Source organism: Vigna umbellata, chromosome 5, assembly GCF_029865625.1.
Source record: "Vigna umbellata cultivar VRB3 chromosome 5, Vumbellata_1.0, whole genome shotgun sequence".
Lineage (NCBI taxonomy): Eukaryota > Viridiplantae > Streptophyta > Magnoliopsida > Fabales > Fabaceae > Vigna > Vigna umbellata.
Window position 1 is genome coordinate 33493278 of NC_142169.1, and position 19979 is coordinate 33513256.

The window sequence follows — 19979 nt, forward strand, 5'->3', positions numbered from 1 at the left end:
AAACTGATTTTCAGAAGCATAGATTTAGCTTCATGATGTCATCCAAAAGTAGCGTTGCCAATGATATTCCTCCCAAACCAGCCAAAACAAGCAATCCCACAGCTCTGTTTTCAGCACCAGAGTAGTAATATACCCAAGTATATGGTTTTGGAACACCTGGCACAGGCACGTATACGAATCTTGGCGGCGGTGGCGGCGGCAAGGGGTTGCAGTTCTGAGGACATGTGGGATACTTAGGAGGAGGCGGTGGCGACGGTGGTGGTGGAGGTGGTGGTGATGGTAGTGGTGGCGGTGGAGATAGACAAGGAGGTGGAGTTGATGGTGGAGGTGGTGGAAGTTGCTCACCACAGGTGTCTCCACAAGGACATGATCCACACTTGATTTCAGTCTCTGCTGGTGGGGGAAACGGTGGTTGGTCTAACTTCTTAGATGATGTTATGACTTCTTCAACTGAATATGAAAATGAAATGCAGATAAGAAAGAGCACTATTGTAGACTTTTGAGGCCTCAAACTCAGTGTTGGAGAAGCCATTCTCTATGAGCAGTAGGGACTCGGAATTTACTTCTCTAAAGTAAAGGTACAAAAACGAATGAGAGAGAGAGAGAGTATGTAAAGAGGGATGAAGGGGTTGCTGATGTTGTCTCCTCCTCACGTAGAGTGCACGAGTGTTGTGATAAGCAAAGATCATTCATTAGCATTAGGTAAGTTCGGTCATTTCTGAAATTGCGTATAGTATGAGACTGAGGTAAGACAAACTTTGTTTGTTCAGTTATACGTGTTCTTGAACACTGTTTGACAGCGAATTACATGTGGTTGTTGTAAGTGTAGGGGACCTTGTAAATTAGAACGGTCAATCTTGTATGAACTTTCTGGACAGTTTATTGAGAAAACTTCAGTTTCTGAGGAGGGTTAATTTCTTTGTACAATTATATGTTCGAAATACCTTCTGGCAAACAGCAATATAGTGGGTTCTTTATTCCCTACACTTTTGACGGTGCATAAGAATATTTGCCTTTTGCATAAGGTAAGGTGATCAGATTCAGGCAACAAGTGCACCATAGTTTTCTCTAACTCTATTGTTTCTGTTCTTTTACTTTCATGGCCATTGCATGACTTATTATATATGTGTAGTGGACAATCTTACGAAAACTAAAATTAAAATGTATAAGGAATTTCTACCTTGTAATTTCCCTTACAACATAAAACAGTAGTTTTGTATTCGATCGTGACCAAATCATATCATAATATATTACAAAAGATAAGAGAAACAAGAAATGAACTGAGACTTGATCTCTCAACGATTCGTTATTCTTTTGGCAGGAAAGCAAATGAAACCTTTAAACCCATTTAATTTTAGTTTAATTTCAAATGACATCGTAACATGAAGTTCAAATCATTTTTTTTTTCTGGGTTGACGTGTGCAAATCATAGACTATTATCTCTTAAAATGAAAAGTATAAAGGGAAATTAATCTTTCTTTTCTGGTCTCTTGACAATAGAATAGAATGCCTCCTTCACTTTGCATAAAGTGGGAAGCTGGCACTATTCTTCCCCTTATGTGACCAATTATCGGAATCTTATTAATTAATAATGTAGCTTGCACTTGCCACAGAAGTATCATGAAATTATGTCTTTTTGCATTAATTTCCTGAGACAGATTAGCTTTGTAGCAAAGCTCAGCTTTTCATTTAAACACTTTCTAGTTCTTGCTCATTATTTACCAAGTATATGGTTTTTATGTCAAAAATATAGAAAACATTTTATGTAAAACACACTATTTGATACATTGAAAACTTTTACTTTTTTACTGCTATATCTTTTTGAAAATACCAGTGTGCTAAAGACTTTAGTTAACATTTTCCATTTACTATTTTGGAGCACAGATCAACAGGGAGTACGATAAATTTTTTTAATTTGTCACGTCAATACAATTCTATACTAATTCTTATAAATTTTATTTCAAATTTACTCTCATTTACTTCCAAATTCACTCAAATAAACGATAAAAAAATTTATCTTCAAATCCTCTCAAATCTCCTCAAATCCACTCCATCAAATCCACTCAAAAGAACAGGTCTATGTGGGTTGTTGTGTTCTCTTTCATAAATTTGTATATATATATGATCATATGAATTTTGATTTATGCATACTATCTAAAAACAAAATGAGGTTGCATAATAAGAAAAAAAATGGTTCGGGGTAGAACATTAAGAAAGGAATCACATGCCCGGAATTTAGAGTTAAAAAAGTGAACTCATGCACTTTTTCTTGTTCGAGATCAGCCATCCCTTTTATACCTCTTGATTATTCTTGGCCACTTCTAATTGATGTACGAGTTCTAAGGTTTCATTACATCAGATTTATCACATACAAATTTAAAATAGAATATAGAAGAATACCGATACTATACCAGGGATTGAGAAGGGGTGTCAATAACATTAAAGAGGTCACAAGTAATAAATTAAAAGTGCAACAATGGTTGATATTCTTAATGTATTCAAAGAATTTATAATTTTTTATATCAATACAAATTTATTGCAAATATATATACCATATAACTCTCCATAATGCATATCTGTGTATTGGTTTTTCACTTACATTGCTGCATAAAGACACACTTTTACACTCCGAATTTATTCTGGTTTTACAGATCATAAAGATGATGGTACCAGATGCTCAGTTTCATGTCCCTGGCATTGATTATTTTGCATTTGGTACTATAAATTTACTTGAGAATATATATATATCTTAGTGGATAGAACATTGAAGCGGTTGAGGAAGAAGACAAAAATCAGAGAATAGAGTCCATTATGAGTGATCATCAGCTCCAACTCCATCTTTGTCTCATTTAAATTCTGGCCCAACTCAAACTCTTTTTTTCCTTACAATAACTTTCTGAGGTTAATATATATAAATTTTGAATCTTAATATATTACTGGTTTTTGTTAATGGTATGAACCAATCTTCCAGGCACATATTAGCCTTATCTTACTCATCCTTCATTAATGTACATCTATTTTTTTATGAAAACAGACCTAAGTTTATTAGTTAAGAAGCCACATATTGTTTAATTTGGCCAATGTGTTATGTTACTTGATGCTATGGAAAAGTTAGCAGTAATAGAATGAAATTGTTGAGTGATCTTTTATTTTGAATGCTGTAAATAACTCAGAAAAAATGGTTAGACTTACAGTTTGGATGCCTCAGATGATATATATATATATGTATGTATGTATTAAAATATATTCTGTGTTATAATGACAATATTGATAGTCACATTCATGGTTTCTTGAAAAGCCTTAACCTTATTTTCTTCAATTTAACAACACTGAAGAAAATACAAAAATTAATGTAACATTATTTTTAGCAGCTCCTAAGTGTAAAGTACACTCAATTCCACTGCACATATATTGTCGAAACACGCGCGTAACACTTATTTTAGTAAAGTCACTATTAATTAAAATTCATTAAAAAAACTATAAAATCGATTAAGTTGAAAATAAACCCATGAAATGTTATGATTTATAATAGTAAATTTCAGTAAATATTTAAAAAGGGCTAAACATTATTTATTTTGGAATTGATATCATCAGCCCAAAGGAATGGAGCAACATTAGCCCCTGAAGTGAATCTAATTCAAAACTATATATGAGGAATCCAAGTTTTTCTGCTTACAATGTAAAAGAAAAAGGCTAAAAACTCAAGAAAACTATATCTATCTTAAATGTAAAGTTGGTGAAGCATGAAGAAGTAAGTAGAAGAAAACAAAGCTTGAATTGAGGAATGATTCATTATATACATCCACCAGCATGTCTCCCACCTTTTTTTTAAAAAAAATCGATGTTTATATCTTTGATACCATGCTGATTTAAATAAATACAAATTTATATTTTCTACAAATACTACATATTTAAAAACTTCAAACATAGGTTTTAAATTTGAGAATTAAATATTTTCAATTTATGTAAAAATGCAACTTCAAAAATTTATTAATTGGAAATGATGATTAACTACAACCCCCTTTCGGTAAGGACACAATGTCTCAGAATATAAGACCTAAAAACACAGACACGTGTCTAAGAGGTCAAGCAGAAAATTGACACGTGTAAAACACGTGGCTCATAAATCTACATGAAGTCCACCCATCACAAAACCCAAACTTATCTCATTCCTATCGACAACACTACACTTTAAAAGGAGACCAACCTCTCTAACATCAACATGAGCAAAAATCCAAAATCTTCCACAACAAAACAACATCATCATCAACAAAATTCTCAGATAAAAACCTAAGACAACTGAAGATGGTCGGAATTGGGGTTCCAATTTGCGTGGAATGTGGGACGAGGAGCAACCCTTGCCGGTGCAAGGTGGTGGGGCCGACACTTGGGTTCGTGGCGTTTGCGGCGGCGGCGGTGGTTGAGTGGCCGGTGGGGGCTCTTGTCTATTGCTTCCGCCATGCAAAGGGTCGTAAAATTATGGGTCATCCCGCTTCCGTCATATACCCTTCAGTCACCAATGCCATCCCCATCTAATCAACTATGTATTATTATAAATACATATAATCTTTGTTGTATGATTTTCCGTATATTATTTGCAACTCTATTGTTAATATCTGTTTTAATGATATATCTAATTTTCTATCAATACATTATATATGTATATTTATCAACGTTTTAGAGTTGGAGTGTCTGATGCAGTAAATTGAGACACCATAACGAATTGTTATTTAGTGACCAAATAATTGTATACAGTTACCTGTAGCTTAATCAGATTTAATGAATGATACCTTAATAGGATGATACTTCATCATCATATTACAAATTATAAAATACTTTATCATCTTTTTACTTATATGATATTTTAACTTATATGATCATACTTGGTCATTTTAGAATAATACTTTATCATAGTTTAACCGAATAATTCTTATCATCTAATACTTGATATATTTTTTTAAGAATGATACCTTAACATCCTTTTATCATCTTTTTACCATTTGTTAGCAAGCCATCAGGTTAATAATGGAACTCTTCTCGACCCGATGGAACAAATTAGATGATATGTTAAGTGACGCAATAAAAGAAAATAGGTTTTTCCGTTCACTCTAAGTTCTTGAACTTAATAAAACTCATGACTTAAAAAGAAGAAAACATCATAAATGAGCATTTTAGTAAAATGATAAAATATTTTTTTTGTATTTATAAAAAAAATTGAAAAGTAGCATAGTAATATCAAACGAGTTAAAAAAATAAAATTAAGTTTCAAAATATCATTATCCTAATATATGTAATAATTGGACTAATATGGATAAACTGAAAACCATAAACAATTTTTTTTTGTGAACTAAAATTGATTTATAACTATTTAAAAATTAGAAAGAAATTTCACCTAAATGTTTCCACAAATTTTTAATAATAAATAAAGTTCTAATTTTTAAGTCAATTTTAATTCATAAACAAATCTTAGCTTTTAAATGTTTATATAAAAATCTATCATTTTAAATAACAATATTATTTGTTTATATTTCCAAAAATTTCTAACATAAAATAAAAATGATATAATAATACATTTTTACCTTTATTTATCACCAATAAAATAGTTATAAAAAAACCTTTCTTTAAAAAAAATAAAAAGTCAGAAAGGTCAGTTCTATTTTTGAAAGAAAATATAGGAAAATTAAGAGTTTATATGATTGTTATTTTAAAACCAGGAATGAGTGAATGATGTGATGTCTGAGTCTGATGAAGCCGCTTTCCTTTTTGCTTTGAAGAGTTTAGTTTTGTTTTGTTTTCTTTGCTGCCTTCTTCTTTGTCTTCTCCAAACACATTCACATATTTCGCATATTAAAGTTTGAAACTTCTGATCTGAGAATGCACCGATTTACGTCAACCTTAAATTAAGCTTCCAATTAGGAATTGAAGAGCCAATTCTCTCAAATCAGAGGGAGGGAGAGCATCTTTGTACTAGGTGCGTGGTTCTTCTTTTCCTGATTCTTCCAATTTTGCCTGCATGTTTGGATTTTCTAGTTTTATATTGCGTTTGATTCATCTGTTCTTGCTCAGTTCCAAAGTTTTTCTTTCTTTTTTTTCAAATGTTCGTTTGGTCGATTTCACGCACCTAGTTTCACTTTGTACAAAAAATCTGCGAGAATTTTAGCTAGAAGTTGCAACGATCGTCAAAAATTGAAACTTGGCATTTCCCATTTTGAGGAAAAGGTATTAATTTTTAGAACGGTTTGGACATTAAATTGAAATGAAGAGTAATGAAACATATTGTGGAATTACTCATGTCGTGGTGAAAAGGAATGGGAGTCTTGTGAAGCTTGGAATCTGGAAAATAGGATTTTTCTACTATTTATTTGGATAAATTATAACTTCAGTCTATGTTGGTCTTGGGCTGAAAATCTTATAGAAGTTGTGTTATTACATTTAATGGTTCGCACTAAACATGGAAACTGAGTAAACCTTGTATTCTAGATTTCTCTCTTTCTGAATTGTTAGGGTGGTTTTATGGTGTCTGTCGTTGTGAACCTAATTCAATAGATTGATTCTAAAGTTTACATATATTTGTATATTGCATGTGGTGAAATAACTACACCACACTTTTCCACTTTCTATGTTTTTAACCTTGTAATAATTGTAGTTTCATTTTTTTTGTGGGTAGTTCTGCATCCACTTTCAGATGGGTGTTGTGAGGGGGGTAATATTGGATGAATCAGTACTCTTGGCTGAAAGTGATGTTGATCAAACTGCATCTATTCTACGACCAGGGGCTGAGTCTCTCACCCGGATACTCTTCCTGTCCAAAATCAATAGCGGAATTGCTTATGGCTCGGGTCTTATGGACGACAAGGTGAATATTCTTAAAAGAACTGCTGATCTGTACTCACTTGATTGCTTTGCTTTAAATGACTCTGGAAGTGAGGCTAAGCCTGGATGGAGTAATACTGATGATGGGAGTGTTATTTATCTTATTTCTAATAAGGTTTTCTCACCTAATAAGTTAAGCCGCTATAATTGGCTTATTGTTGTTCTGAATGTTGGAGGCGAAAGTTCATGTCACGATCCTAATATACTTCAAATTGAAAGCTTAGAAGAGTTACCATTGACCATATGCCGCTTAAATAAGAAATTAATCGGAAACAATGCTGTGACTGTGGGTTACACAATGAAGCCTTCGCGTGTGGAAGATTTTGCAAAGAGGGGTGCATTTCCTTTGTCTCCTACTCAACAGGGGTTGATGTTCGTGCCTCTCACATCCAATTTATCTTTATCATCTCAGCTGAAGGATGTTGACATAGTTCTCCACAAAGCTACTGATGAAATATTATCTATTGAAGATAATAAACCAACTTTTACACAGAACATGCGAGCGTTGCAGAAATATTTGGATCAGCACCAGGATATATGCGTGATTGATCCACTGAGTTACGTCTATCCTTTATTGGATAGGCTAGAAATTCAACAAGTTCTACTGGGCTTGGTAGAACTGAACACTGAAGGTAAATGTCTCATCAGAGGGGCCCATTTTAGTAAGGTTGATAACTTTGATGAATTTGATTTTGCAACTGGACTATCTGAAGCTAGATTGTCTCTTCCATGCATAGTGAAACCTAAAGTTGCTTGTGGTGTCAGTGATGCACATAAGATGGCAATTGTTTTCAGGCTTGATGATTTTAAGAATTTAAGTGTTCCTCTTCCTGCTGTTATTCAAGAATATGTGGATCATTCATCCACTTTGTACAAATTTTATGTCTTGGGTGAAAAGATTTTCTATGCTGTCAAGAAGTCAATACCAAATGCCGATATTTTGATGAAATCATCTAGCGGTGATGAGCTCAAACCTCTTCTGTTTGATAGCTTAAAATCTATGCCCACTGCTGACAGTATCACAAGTAATGAGTCTATTGACCTTATGTTGGTTACAGATGCTGCAAATTGGCTTAGGAGAAGGCTTCATCTTACCATTTTTGGTTTTGATGTTGTGATTCAGGAAGGTACTCATGACCATGTAATTGTGGATGTAAACTATCTCCCATCATTTAAAGAAGTTCCTGATGACATCGCTATTCCTGCTTTCTGGGAGGCCATTAGAAATAATTTTGACTGTAGGGTGTCTAAATAACGATCTGTCTGAACTTTGTGACTATTTGACATGGAATAATGTCAATGATTGCATCAGACCATGGATTAGGCAATCGATCCTATCAAGCTGAAATGAGATTGAATAACTCGTTATTGCTTGTTTGAATTTTGAAATACTTACACTTGTTATGCAGTCTTAATGTTTCTTCTGCTAATTGATGTTATATAACTTTGCAAGAAAGCTTTGGGTAGGATTATTGGCACTTTAACTGTTAACATGCGCTTGATTATGTGGGTTATACTAGAAATACTTAATTTTACTTTTGATTTCTTACTTTTTCAATTTTGCAAGTTTTCATCTCTTCATATTTCTCGAATTTGATCTCCTATTATTTTAATTGTCAAACTTTAAGTTCATCTGTTAAATTAAATTTTAATATTTAAAGAAAATCTTAACACTAACAGTATTAGTGTCATATTAGCATGAACGTGTCGATGTTATATAAACATTAATAATAAATGGTCTAATATTACATAATCAAAATAGTGGAGGGATCAAATTCGTAAATTTAAGAAGGTAGAGACCAAAATTTCAAGTAAAACATTTAAAGAAGCACTTGTCTCTAGAAAATACATTGCCAGATTTGACTACAGTGGGGGGAAATTACATCTGATATGGCACTGATAATCTATAAATGTATAGACATGTCTATGTATATAGGCTACAGATTTTAGGAGAAAACTAAGTTGTTACAGAAGCACCTAACATACAAATAATGGCTTGCTTCTGCATAAATGACTATCTGGAAGGGCTGGTATAGACAAGTGACTTTTGAGGTGCTGCTGATTCCTCATGAATCTCTCCTTGTTCTACTGGACTGAAACTCACCCTTTTCTGAAGAAAAAAAAAAGAACATTAACTTTATTCCCTGAAGAGTTACAAATTAACTAATTAATACGTGTGAACAAGATACAAATATTATAAACGAATTAAGACCATGAAACTTTCCACACTTTTTTCTTGCCAACTTGGGTTTCAACTTCCGAAGACATTCAAACAATGCATTTCATCGAGTTGCTACAGACAACGAGTAAACTAGGAATACTTATAATGATTCCTAGTGCTACATTTCTCGGCATAGTTGCTGAAAAACCGACAATGTTGACGTTTTGGCATGCTAACTATTACCCTCATGAATTATGGCAGACAATGATGCAGAAAGTGCTGCCAAGTGTAAAAATCCAAACCACAGTAGACTTTATATATATATATATATATATATATATATATATATATATATATATATATATATATATATATATATATATATATATATATATATATATAAACTTGCTTCTGAACATACTGGATGAAGTGCCATTTTAGTTTGGCGCGTATATACCCTTTACTTTCAAAACTATATTATTTGCATAATAATTACAATGAATACAATTGTTGAAAAGTGCTTTACATTAAAAGTAATATTCAAAAGTTAGAAAATACCTAACAAATTGCATTTCTTTTAACTGTTACAAGTGAGAAGTATGATTGATGACTATCTTTTACTGAAAATAAAAATTGTCTGGCAAATTTGAATGAAATTTTTGTAATCATTTTTTGGTATAGAAAACGTAAACATACGACTTTTGATGGTTTCACTCTTACCAAGTTGGTATGAGTTTTAGTTTTCATTGCATCATTCTGAGGTAAAATCATTATTTGAAGAATAATCTATGTAAGATGTTTAATTTAATGCACAACTGTGATTTAACTTGTAAAAAAAAAAAGTTATTAAAACAAACACCGACTGCTGATGGTATCCCACGTTTGACTTAGAAAATATTTGATTCTTTTTGGTAAAAAATGAGAACGTATAATAGGGCGACGACATGTTACTCACCATGTAAGATAACTTGAGAAGAAACCACAGAAGAACCAAAAGAGAAAAAACAAAAGTAAGAAGAAAAGGAAATCTCGTAAACAACGTGAAACACCCAAGTCATGACTGAACGCATCATCCTGAGAAGTTAAAACTTGCAATATATTTTTATTTCCCCAAACACTATCATTAGCATCAGCAAGCTAAAGTTGATTGCTACTGCTATCATTAACTATAATTTCTACTCATAAAAATTAAACTATAAATTATCTCAACTATGCTATCCTTCACAACATATCCCTGTCTACATTTTTGGCTTGCCGCTATTTTTGTTCTTGAGTTAGAAAATGTCAAAACTTAACATTAAAATTTGATTTTTATTGATATATATCACCTTTCAGGTAGTCAACTAGAAAAACGCCCATTTGGAATGATGAATCAAAAAAATTGTGTTTATTAAGATAAAACAGAACAACTCAATCTAAGATATCACATCATTTAATAAAAATTTAAGAAGTCAGTTGGAATATAATGCCAATATAACTACGAGTTATTTATTATGCATAATAATTTATTAACTTTTATTGCCACTTCTTTAAAATATTTGGAATGATTAATTATTATTAAAAACATCAAATTTACACGTAAACAAGAGCTAAAAATCGAACTTGCCTCATCTACTTGGTTATGTGTGGTTTTTAAAAGTCTCAAGTTTACAAAATGAGCATTAAAATTGTATTTTTTTTGTCTTAATACGTATTTTGGGTAATATTTAATCCAATTCATTGTAATCTTTTCTTTCTTCAAAAGGGAAAAACACAATGATGCAAAAACTCTAAATAATATTAAGATCTTTACAGTAAAAAACATATGACAAACAAACTTTACATGTTAGGAATTACTCCTCCCCCTTCTTTTTCTTTCTTCTAATTCTTATATTTACGATATTCTCTAGTCCAATTGTTAGAGTTGGGAATGTATTCGTGAACTTTCCATTTAAATATAAGTTTCAAATTAAAAAATAAAACTATTAATTAATAATTATATAAAAAAAGGTCGAATCAGACACAACCTTGATCCTATTCTGATAAAATATACGATATAAATCTTCTTGTAATAAAAAACCATTAATATGTTAAATGAATGTTGAGATAAATTGTTCTGCGAAATTCACTAAAGATAGGATCATGTGGTGTGTGTATGTACGCAACAAAACTTTAGTGCACGTCCATAGCAACCAAAGTATCCAAACAGCCGAAGAAGATCACCAAAACATTAAATGTCAAAGATTGGAGAACACAATCGACAACATTAAAATAATCGAACAAAATTAAACAAACACAACATACCCTTTGTGATTTCCGATTGGGAAGCTCCTTTCGGGCCTCCACCACCGTTGCGCCACCATCCACGGCGGCAGCATTGTTCCCCATGTACAAACTTAAGATCTTCTCCGCCACCTCGCCCCCGTCCTGGCTCTCCTCCATGAGCCTCTCCAACTGGGCCTTGGGCACTCTCATTCTCACCCTCGTGGGCCCACTACTACTGTCTGGGCCCGGCCCATGCTTCACCACGGCGAGGTCCGAAACGGAACGTTTCGACAGCATCAAGAAATCAAGCCTATCCTTGGCGTTCATGCCACGAATCCCACTTGATCGCGCCCTCCTCGTCAGTGGCTCGGGCCGAACCTTCGGTAACTCCACCAAGAAATAAAGCTTCTTGGGTCTGAGCTGGTGGTCGGGCTCCAAGGGCTTGGCCCGGGGCCCGAAGGTTTTTACCGCTTGAGAGTCGAGCAGAACGTGACCGGGGTAGTCTTTAACGACGTCGTTTGCTCTAGCCGGAGTCTTCAGCTTGAACGTTTCACCATCTATTTTCATCACCTTTGCTCTTTTACTCCCCATAGCGTTTCCCATCGATTTTCCTTCACTTTTCTTTGATTGAAATTTGTTTGTGATTAATTTCGACTAAGGCTGGCGGTGCTTCTGCTTGTTTTCTTTATATCGGTATCATACATACGTTGTGTTGCTCCAATTAATAAGAAGTTGACAAATTACGAGGTTTCTGTGTGAATCAATGGAATTTTTGTAGAGATTCCATACAAATAAGGGAAGAGAGGGTTCATCTATAATAGTGGTGTGAAACCATTGATACAATTAACGGGGGACAAGTTAAGTTTGGTGGGGTTTAATTTCACTTCCATGGTTATATATACATGGGACCCCTATAGCAGTACTAAATACTTGATTTTTTTTAAGCTATGATTCAGAGTTTTTCTTATTATAGAGAATGAAAAAAAAAAAAACTAAAATAGTTTTGTTTGGTTCGGTGAATTTATCTGACTCGCTCAAATTGAACAAAGCTTATACTTTTCTAAATGTTCAAAGTCTTTAAAAAGGTATTAATTGTATGAGAATTAAGTAGTTGATCCTTTATTTATGATTAACCTGCTTCAGAAAACTAATTCGTTAAAGATTTTTTCCATGAAGATGACGGAAAATGTCATTGTCCTTTATAATATGATGTGGAGCCAGGCCAAATTCAAATCTTAATCCAACTCTTGGCTTTCCATTTTAAAAAAGTTACCTATATTGCATAATTGATTTTGTCTAGATCACTACGAAGAAAACAGCTTCAGTATATAGTTTTTTAACTACCATTGTAATGGTGTATAACTAATATTTTTTGTGCCCATTAAATTGTTGAAACCTGGGATCTTCATCAAATAAAGCCTTACAGTTTTTGTTGTTTTAATATATTTAATAATGAAATCTACGATGACGATGCAATCAACCTATCATTAATTAATCGACCAGAATATATTATTTCATGATTTTTTTTTCAATAAACTTACTTAAACACAGAACTACGTATATATGTTGCATGACTAGTGGCATGCTGGGCAACTTTTGATAGGGATAAAGCGCTTTAGAGGCCTTTTTACATTATCAACTTTTATTAAACGTCTGTTTCATAAATAATAAAGGTGCTCACACAGTCACACTTACATTAAATGGTTCTGTCCAATTTAGACTTTCAAATTAAAAACAGTTTTTTCTCTCCTTAACTTTGATCAGTTTTTGTACGCCTTCTGTCAGCAAAGTTCACACCGCAGCCTTCATTTTTGTGGTGTAACTTAGGTATCAACTCACTCTTGTATTGTATTAAAGAGTAATTATAAGGAGTAGGTGCTTTATATTTATCATTGATTTGATCATACCAGCAAAATCGTTTTTGGTTTGTAAAATTTGATTGGTTTAACCATATCACAATAACTAAAATATTTCAAACCAATGATCAACAAGAAATTATGCTTATTAAAAATGTAGCTGCAATGATGCTGGAAGGCTCAGAACTATAGTGAAAACCGAACCTTTGACCGAATTGGTAACCAGACATCCAAGTCTAGAGACAAATCTGAAGTAATCTCACCAAACAACTACTCTTATGTCTGTAGTTACAACTAGTCTTCTACTGAGCAACTAGGTCGAATGAATAAGACACACATGAAACCATATTAAATTAACTCAGATGTTTAAATACTATTGTTGTCCGAAATCACGGTAAGTTCCTATGCATTAATCGACTAAAAATACCATACCATGTGATTCAAACAAGCTTTTCATCCAAAGCTTTCTGGTTGAAATAGTTTTCAGTTAGAAGGAACATTAACTTGTTTGGTTTTAATATTGGAACATCCCTATTTCAACAAACTAAAACCTACCAACTACGTTCATTTCAACAAGCCTGAAAATATGTACCAAAGAAACCTGAGTAGGGACATGGAGGCTTACACCTTGGACCAAACCTCAACCTAACCCGAATGGTATACCTTTTAACGTTCGCTTTATAGTGTGTAGTCATTGATAAAGGTGAGAAAAATATATGTGGAAAGCTATAAAAGTTGAAGTCTAAGACAAAAATTCAGAGGAGCACATGAAATTGTGAAATTTGTGAAAGTGAGATGGGATAGGTAGGAACATGACCCAACTGCATCTCCTTCGTAAAATGCTTTCTATGAATAGAAATTAGCAAATATTCCATGCACTATACGTATCAAGGTATTCATTCAAGTAAGTTTATTTTCTCTCTATAGTTCTGTCGGCACTAAAAACATATGAAGCCGTAACCAATTTATCTATATTTAACATCATATATAGTTTTATATTAATATTATTTTTTATATTAAAATTTTAATAGTAGATTTAAAAAAATGTAATTGCAGTTTATTGAATGAAGTAATAATTAGGTCATTTAACCACAAACTCCATTGGTTTATAAAATTAAAATAGAATACGTATATATATATATATATATATATATATATATATATATATATATAATATTATTAGTATTTAAATATAAAGTTACTTATATCTTGTTGGAAATTACAAAAATGTAACTGTATTTTCATAAGCTACGTCTTGCAAAAAATCGAGACATATTATATGTAATAAAATGTGATTATTGCACTAATGTTTTTAGGTTTTCATATAAAAAGAAATGGTAAGTTATGAAAAAATCAAGATAATATATATATATATATATATATATATATATATATATATATATATATATATATATATATTATGAGTCAGGTCAATTAAATAAATGTTGCCGAAAAAAGAGTAATTAAAAAGAGCCTAAGACCATTTTAATTTTTTCAAAAATTATTATTGAATCTTTGGTAGGTTAATGACATGATAGGAAATACAGATATGGTTTCCATCATTTTTATAGCTAAGTTTAATTAATTTATTTATTTCTTACAAATTTGTCTGTAGATTGGAAATAATTTCATTTCACAATTTTAAGTTTTTTTTTTTTAAATCTATAGCATAATAAAAATCATTTTATGTAACATGTTAATGTACCAGTATTAAAAATTAAAAATTCCTAAATTCTATTTCTTTTTAAGAGAACGGGCCAACACAGACCAGACCTTAGGCAGAAAGCCCCCAAACCAATAAAGTACAGGAGATACAAAATAGAACTGAAATTGTTCTATTTCTATTAATCTTTTTCATTTGGATTTGCAGCCAATATAATTTCCAATAATGGAATTTAATATTCAGGCTATATATGTCCTAGAATTAATGAAAGAAAACATTTAATTACTTTTAAAATTTTCCTTATAAACTTTCATAGTTTGATATTAATTAAAAGTCCTTCCTGAATTAAGGTGAGAATTTTGCAGCTGATGGGAAGAATGACGTGCATAACACATCACCGGCAGAGGTGGATTCTGACCCTCTTAGGAAGAAGTAAGAAGCGAAGATGAGTAAGGCATTGTTATTATTATAATGATCTTCCCAACGCTCATGAAAATGACCAAATTAAATGCTCTCCAAAATGTTGGTCCATTTCATGTTGCTTCAACTTTCAATCAATTTAGTAAGACCACGGCATTAATAATTTGGGTTGATTTATATTGGAAGTAACAATCAATATTCAATTCACATAAATGTTGTCAGAATTCAGAACTTATAAGAAATTTGAGCTATTCCAACTTTAAATTGTTAGGGGATTCTCCTCTTATACTCAAATATTATTATAGCTATCGATATAGTAAATAGAAAAGATGAAGTCAAAAAATGTTACACAATAAAAAAATGTGAGACTTGGTAGAAATTTGAGAGACATCTCTATCTTTTAATGTATGTGTTAAAATACGCTAAGGTTCTACTTTTAAATGAGTGTGGCCTGGCCAGTTCCCCCATCTTGCAAAAGGCTTGCCTTGTGTTAACAACCAAACTTGTCATATCATGAGATTTCATTTTATAAAAGTAATATGAGAGTTAACAGGTTATGATTCATTATATTACAATAAAATAATTTTAGTTTCATGTCATCAAAATATTCCAACAATGGATTTTTCTTTTATTTCATTTCATTCCAATTCATCATATTATATTCTGATTCATTCTACTGTATTTTAACACACACGATGCAAACGCGGCCTACACTGCAGCATCGATGAATATTAGTTGAAATATTTTAAAATATATTTACACCAAATAAATTACAGTAATTTATTTGTGTAGAGTTAAAAGCGTTTAGAAAATTTAACAGTGTGGACACTGACTTTATTATCCATTTTATCTTAAAAGCGGAAATATATTTCATCATCTGTTTTATTTCCATAGTTATAAATTTTATCAGTATAAGTGTAACTCTAAGAGCTCTCTTTGTTGTGTCGTAGATGAATTTAAAACAAAGTGTTTTGAATTATGTAATTTATTTTTTTTCATATATAGATTTTTTTTAATTTTACAATTTAGAAGTTAAAAAACTTTTTAGATTGTATCAAAGTAAAAAATTATTTTCACATTACAATGTGATAACTTTTTGTCTAATCACATATATATTTTCAATTGCTTAAGTATTCTTTGTCGTAACCGGGATCGCGACGGGATAGCGAGCCGAAAAACAAACGAATTTGAGAAAAAGTTGAGTCGCCAACATAGTTTATTATGGACAAACTATAGAAAACCAAAAAATAAGACATGGTCTGCGAAAATTAGATTTTAAGTTCAGGGATCGGTTACGCGTAAGAAAGGTGGTAGCACCCTAATTAAATGTATAAACCCGACAAGGATTGACCTCTTGCTCGATTATTTTATTTCATATGGGACTTTGTTTATACCCAACATAGTATTTCTTCTTTGATGATTGCCGTTGACAAAACCCTTATGGGTGAGAACCTATTTTTCTCTGTACTCTCTTTTATTATTTGTGCATGTTTCTCCTTCTCTTTTTTTAATCCTTTTTTCATAATATATACACACATTGTAATATTATGGTAATTTTGGCCTTAATTGTGAATTAATTGGTACCAAACAAAATAGGGAAAGAAAATGTCTTGCTCCCAGAAAAAGAAATCAAATAATATTCAAGACATTAATTATAATTATTGTCAAAAACAATTTCCATTTTTAAAATCATATTTTCCTCTTATATACTATTTTAATTATTGTTTATAATTATTAGCATAATATTGATTCAAATTATTTTCATATTAAACTAACATTTCAAAAATATTGTGTATGATATTATAGTTATTATTTTATCCTTTTTACCCACCATTAATTATTATTCTTTTATTTTTTTTATTTACTTCCCGGATGAAATTGGGTTTTGACATTCTTAATATCAATTATCTATCATCCAAAGTATTATTTGTTGTAGAATCTTTATTATGTTAATGATTTGTCTGATGACATCAATATTTAAATTTCAAATGCTTTAAATAATATACTTCTTATCCACTTTAAAAGTTTATGTTTTGTTATGATTTTGTCTTTAAAAAATATTTTTAAAAGAAAAAAAATATTTAAATGATTAATCTCAACTCTAATTATTGTTTGTACTTAAATAAATAAATAAACATATATATATATATATATATATATATATATATATATTAAATGTATAATTTTAAAATAAATTAAATTAAAAAATTACTCTCTAAGTTAAAAATGACTTTTGAATTATCCGATCTGAAGTAAAAAAAGTGTTAATAACTAACTATAAGAGAAAGTAATTTCTTAAAGGCATGGAGTTTTCCGATTTGGTAGTGCAAAAGAAAACATGGGGTGAAGAAAGAAATTAGATTCATATATAGCCATTTGCGCCCAATTTGCATTTTAGATCATGGGCTTCAATGTATAAAGCCATTAATTGTCATATTTACACCAAACTCCTAAAATCATCTTTAGGAGATAAAGTTACAAAAAATAAAGTTTAAATTAATTTATGTATAAAACAATTTATAATAATTCTTTTCTATATATATATATTAATCTTTTTTAACTTATGCATAAATTAATTTTAACTTTATCTGTAAATGATTTATTAACTATTTTTCTACATCGTTAATGGATATTCATAATCACAGACATGTTTATTAACTGGTTTTGTGAGTGAATCAAGGATTCTGTTTATATAGTTTTTTCATTATTGGACCTAGGTTATACTATCAATTGCTTACTTAAGTAAACGTCATTTTTCACCTATTGGTCCAGCTACCATTTGTGATAACATTCATTTGAATGGGTGGTTTCTTGTTCAGGTACATTTTATAAATAAAAAATAGCCACCTTCTTTTATTCTTTAATGAGCATTTCAAAAAGTAAAATTTAGATTCCAATATTCTTATTAAAGTTAAAGATATTTTTTCTATTAAAAATATTTTTAAAATGTTTTTTCCAAAGATATTCTAAATTTATCTAATATCATGTAAATGTAATAATACGCGGTCATTAGATCTGAATTTTAAACAGAGATTCTATAATGGTAGAAACAATAGTTACTAAAAATAAGTCATCAAAAAATTTCAACGTGTCCCTGGCTATATAACATACATAGATATAATAAACTGGCTTTCACGTGCCAGTGATTTGGAAATTTCTGATCTATGGTGACAATCTCAATATAACCCAAAAATACATTAAAGGAAAAAATAACCTCATTTTTTTTTCTTTATAAAAGACATGTTTGAAAATGTTATTTTATTTTTTTAATAATTATTATATAGATATACATTATTAATTTTTTTAGTCATTCTTATAGTTATTTAATGTTATTTTACCTGTATAATGTATTTTAAAACTTTCAAAGCGATAAAATATTTATATTACTTATTATGTAGAAAAATATCATACGTGGGAAGGTTACAAAATCATTTTTTCTGATTTTTCAAAATTAAATTAAGGGTTAAATATGTTTTTAGTCCCTAAATTATTGGCCGTTTCTGGTTTTCGTCCCTCTTTCAAAGTAAGGTACAATTTGGTCCTCATTCTTTTCGAAACGTTCGTTTTAGTCCTCGGAATTTTGGTTTTAGTCCTCATTTGTTGCTAAATGAGGACCAAATTTTTAAACAGTGTTTAGTTTTCGAGGACTAAAACGAACGTTTTGAAAAAAATGAGGACCAAATTGTACCTTACTTTGAAACAGGGACGAAAACCAGAAACGACCAATAGTTTAGGGACTAAAAACATATTTAACCCTTAAATTAATAATATGTCACATGTTCATATTACCATATTGATACGCAACCCATTAAATAATAACTATGTAAATATAATAATTTTTTAATTTATTTAATTAAAAACATGAATCAACCAATTAAATATTTATAAAATATTTAAGTAAAACAATTGCACCAAACTATTCTTATTAAACATTTAATTCAGTTTTCTTCGTTTAACTCAGCTATACGTCGAACTAATTTATGCAAACTATACATAAGAGTTGGTAATAGATACGCCAATCAAATCAAAGAAAAAAAAAGTATTGCTCCCTCCAGCACCACCAAATGTTCCATGCATCACTCCATACCTAATTTGTCCTTCTAATGAAACGGATGTTAACATCCGTTTCACTTTCAACGGATGTCAACATCTGTTTCACCTTTGATATCCATCAACAGATGTGACTACATCTGTAAACTAAAAACTTTAAAAAATAAATGAAAAACATAACATATGTCGTCACATTCGTTAACGGATGTGGCACATTCGTTTAATTAATAATATAAAAAATATTATAATAATTAATTAAGTAATAATATATAAATTAAATTAATAATAATTATTTTATTAAATAAAATAAGGTTAATTTATATATAATTATGTAATAAATTTAAAATAAAATTAAATAATATTTATACATTAATTTAAAATATAATAAATAAATAAACTTAAAAAAGAAATCTATGGATGTGACGGATGTGACACATTCCATTTAATTAATAATATGAAAATATTATAATAATTAATTAAATAATAATATATAAATTAAATTAATAATAATTATTTTATTAAATAAAATAAAATTAATTTATATATAATTATGTAATAAATTTAAAAAAAATTAAATAATATTTATATATTAATTTTAAATATAATAAATTAATAAACTAAAAAAAATCTTAACGGATATGGTCACGGCACATCAGTTTAACTAATTATATAAAATGTATTAAATTAATAAACGAAAAATTAAAAGAAACTT

At 30.4% G+C, this 19979-nt stretch overlaps 3 protein-coding genes across 4 annotated transcripts; 2 read left to right on the top strand and 1 right to left on the bottom strand.

Annotated features, from left to right (window-relative positions):
* The first annotated feature begins 4164 nt into the window (after positions 1-4164).
* LOC124825011 (cold-regulated protein) lies at positions 4165-4682 on the top strand. Its single transcript, XM_047297544.2, has one exon. It carries the CDS (start codon positions 4306-4308, stop codon positions 4534-4536), a length of 231 nt encoding a protein of 76 aa, XP_047153500.1. The 5' UTR covers positions 4165-4305; the 3' UTR covers positions 4537-4682.
* A 1036-nt stretch (positions 4683-5718) lies between these two features.
* On the top strand, positions 5719-8303 carry ITPK4 (inositol 1,3,4-trisphosphate 5/6-kinase 4). 2 transcript variants are annotated; one of them, XM_088115128.1, is made up of 3 exons: positions 5719-5971; positions 6668-7832; positions 7932-8303. In XM_088115128.1, exons 2-3 carry the CDS (start codon positions 6686-6688, stop codon positions 8126-8128), a joined length of 1344 nt encoding a protein of 447 aa, XP_087971254.1. In that variant the 5' UTR covers positions 5719-5971; positions 6668-6685; the 3' UTR covers positions 8129-8303. The 2 variants fall into 2 exon arrangements, with proteins under 2 accessions (XP_087971254.1, XP_047153504.2); XM_047297548.2 differs by having other exon boundaries at positions 5721-5971; positions 6668-8303.
* A 367-nt stretch (positions 8304-8670) lies between these two features.
* Positions 8671-12143, bottom strand: LOC148198163 (uncharacterized protein At1g66480-like). Its single transcript, XM_088115208.1, has 2 exons — positions 11318-12143; positions 8671-8983 (listed from the first exon to the last, which is right to left on the bottom strand). Exons 1-2 carry the CDS (start codon positions 11879-11881, stop codon positions 8888-8890), a joined length of 660 nt encoding a protein of 219 aa, XP_087971334.1. The 5' UTR covers positions 11882-12143; the 3' UTR covers positions 8671-8887.
* Between the last annotated feature and the right edge of the window lie 7836 nt (positions 12144-19979).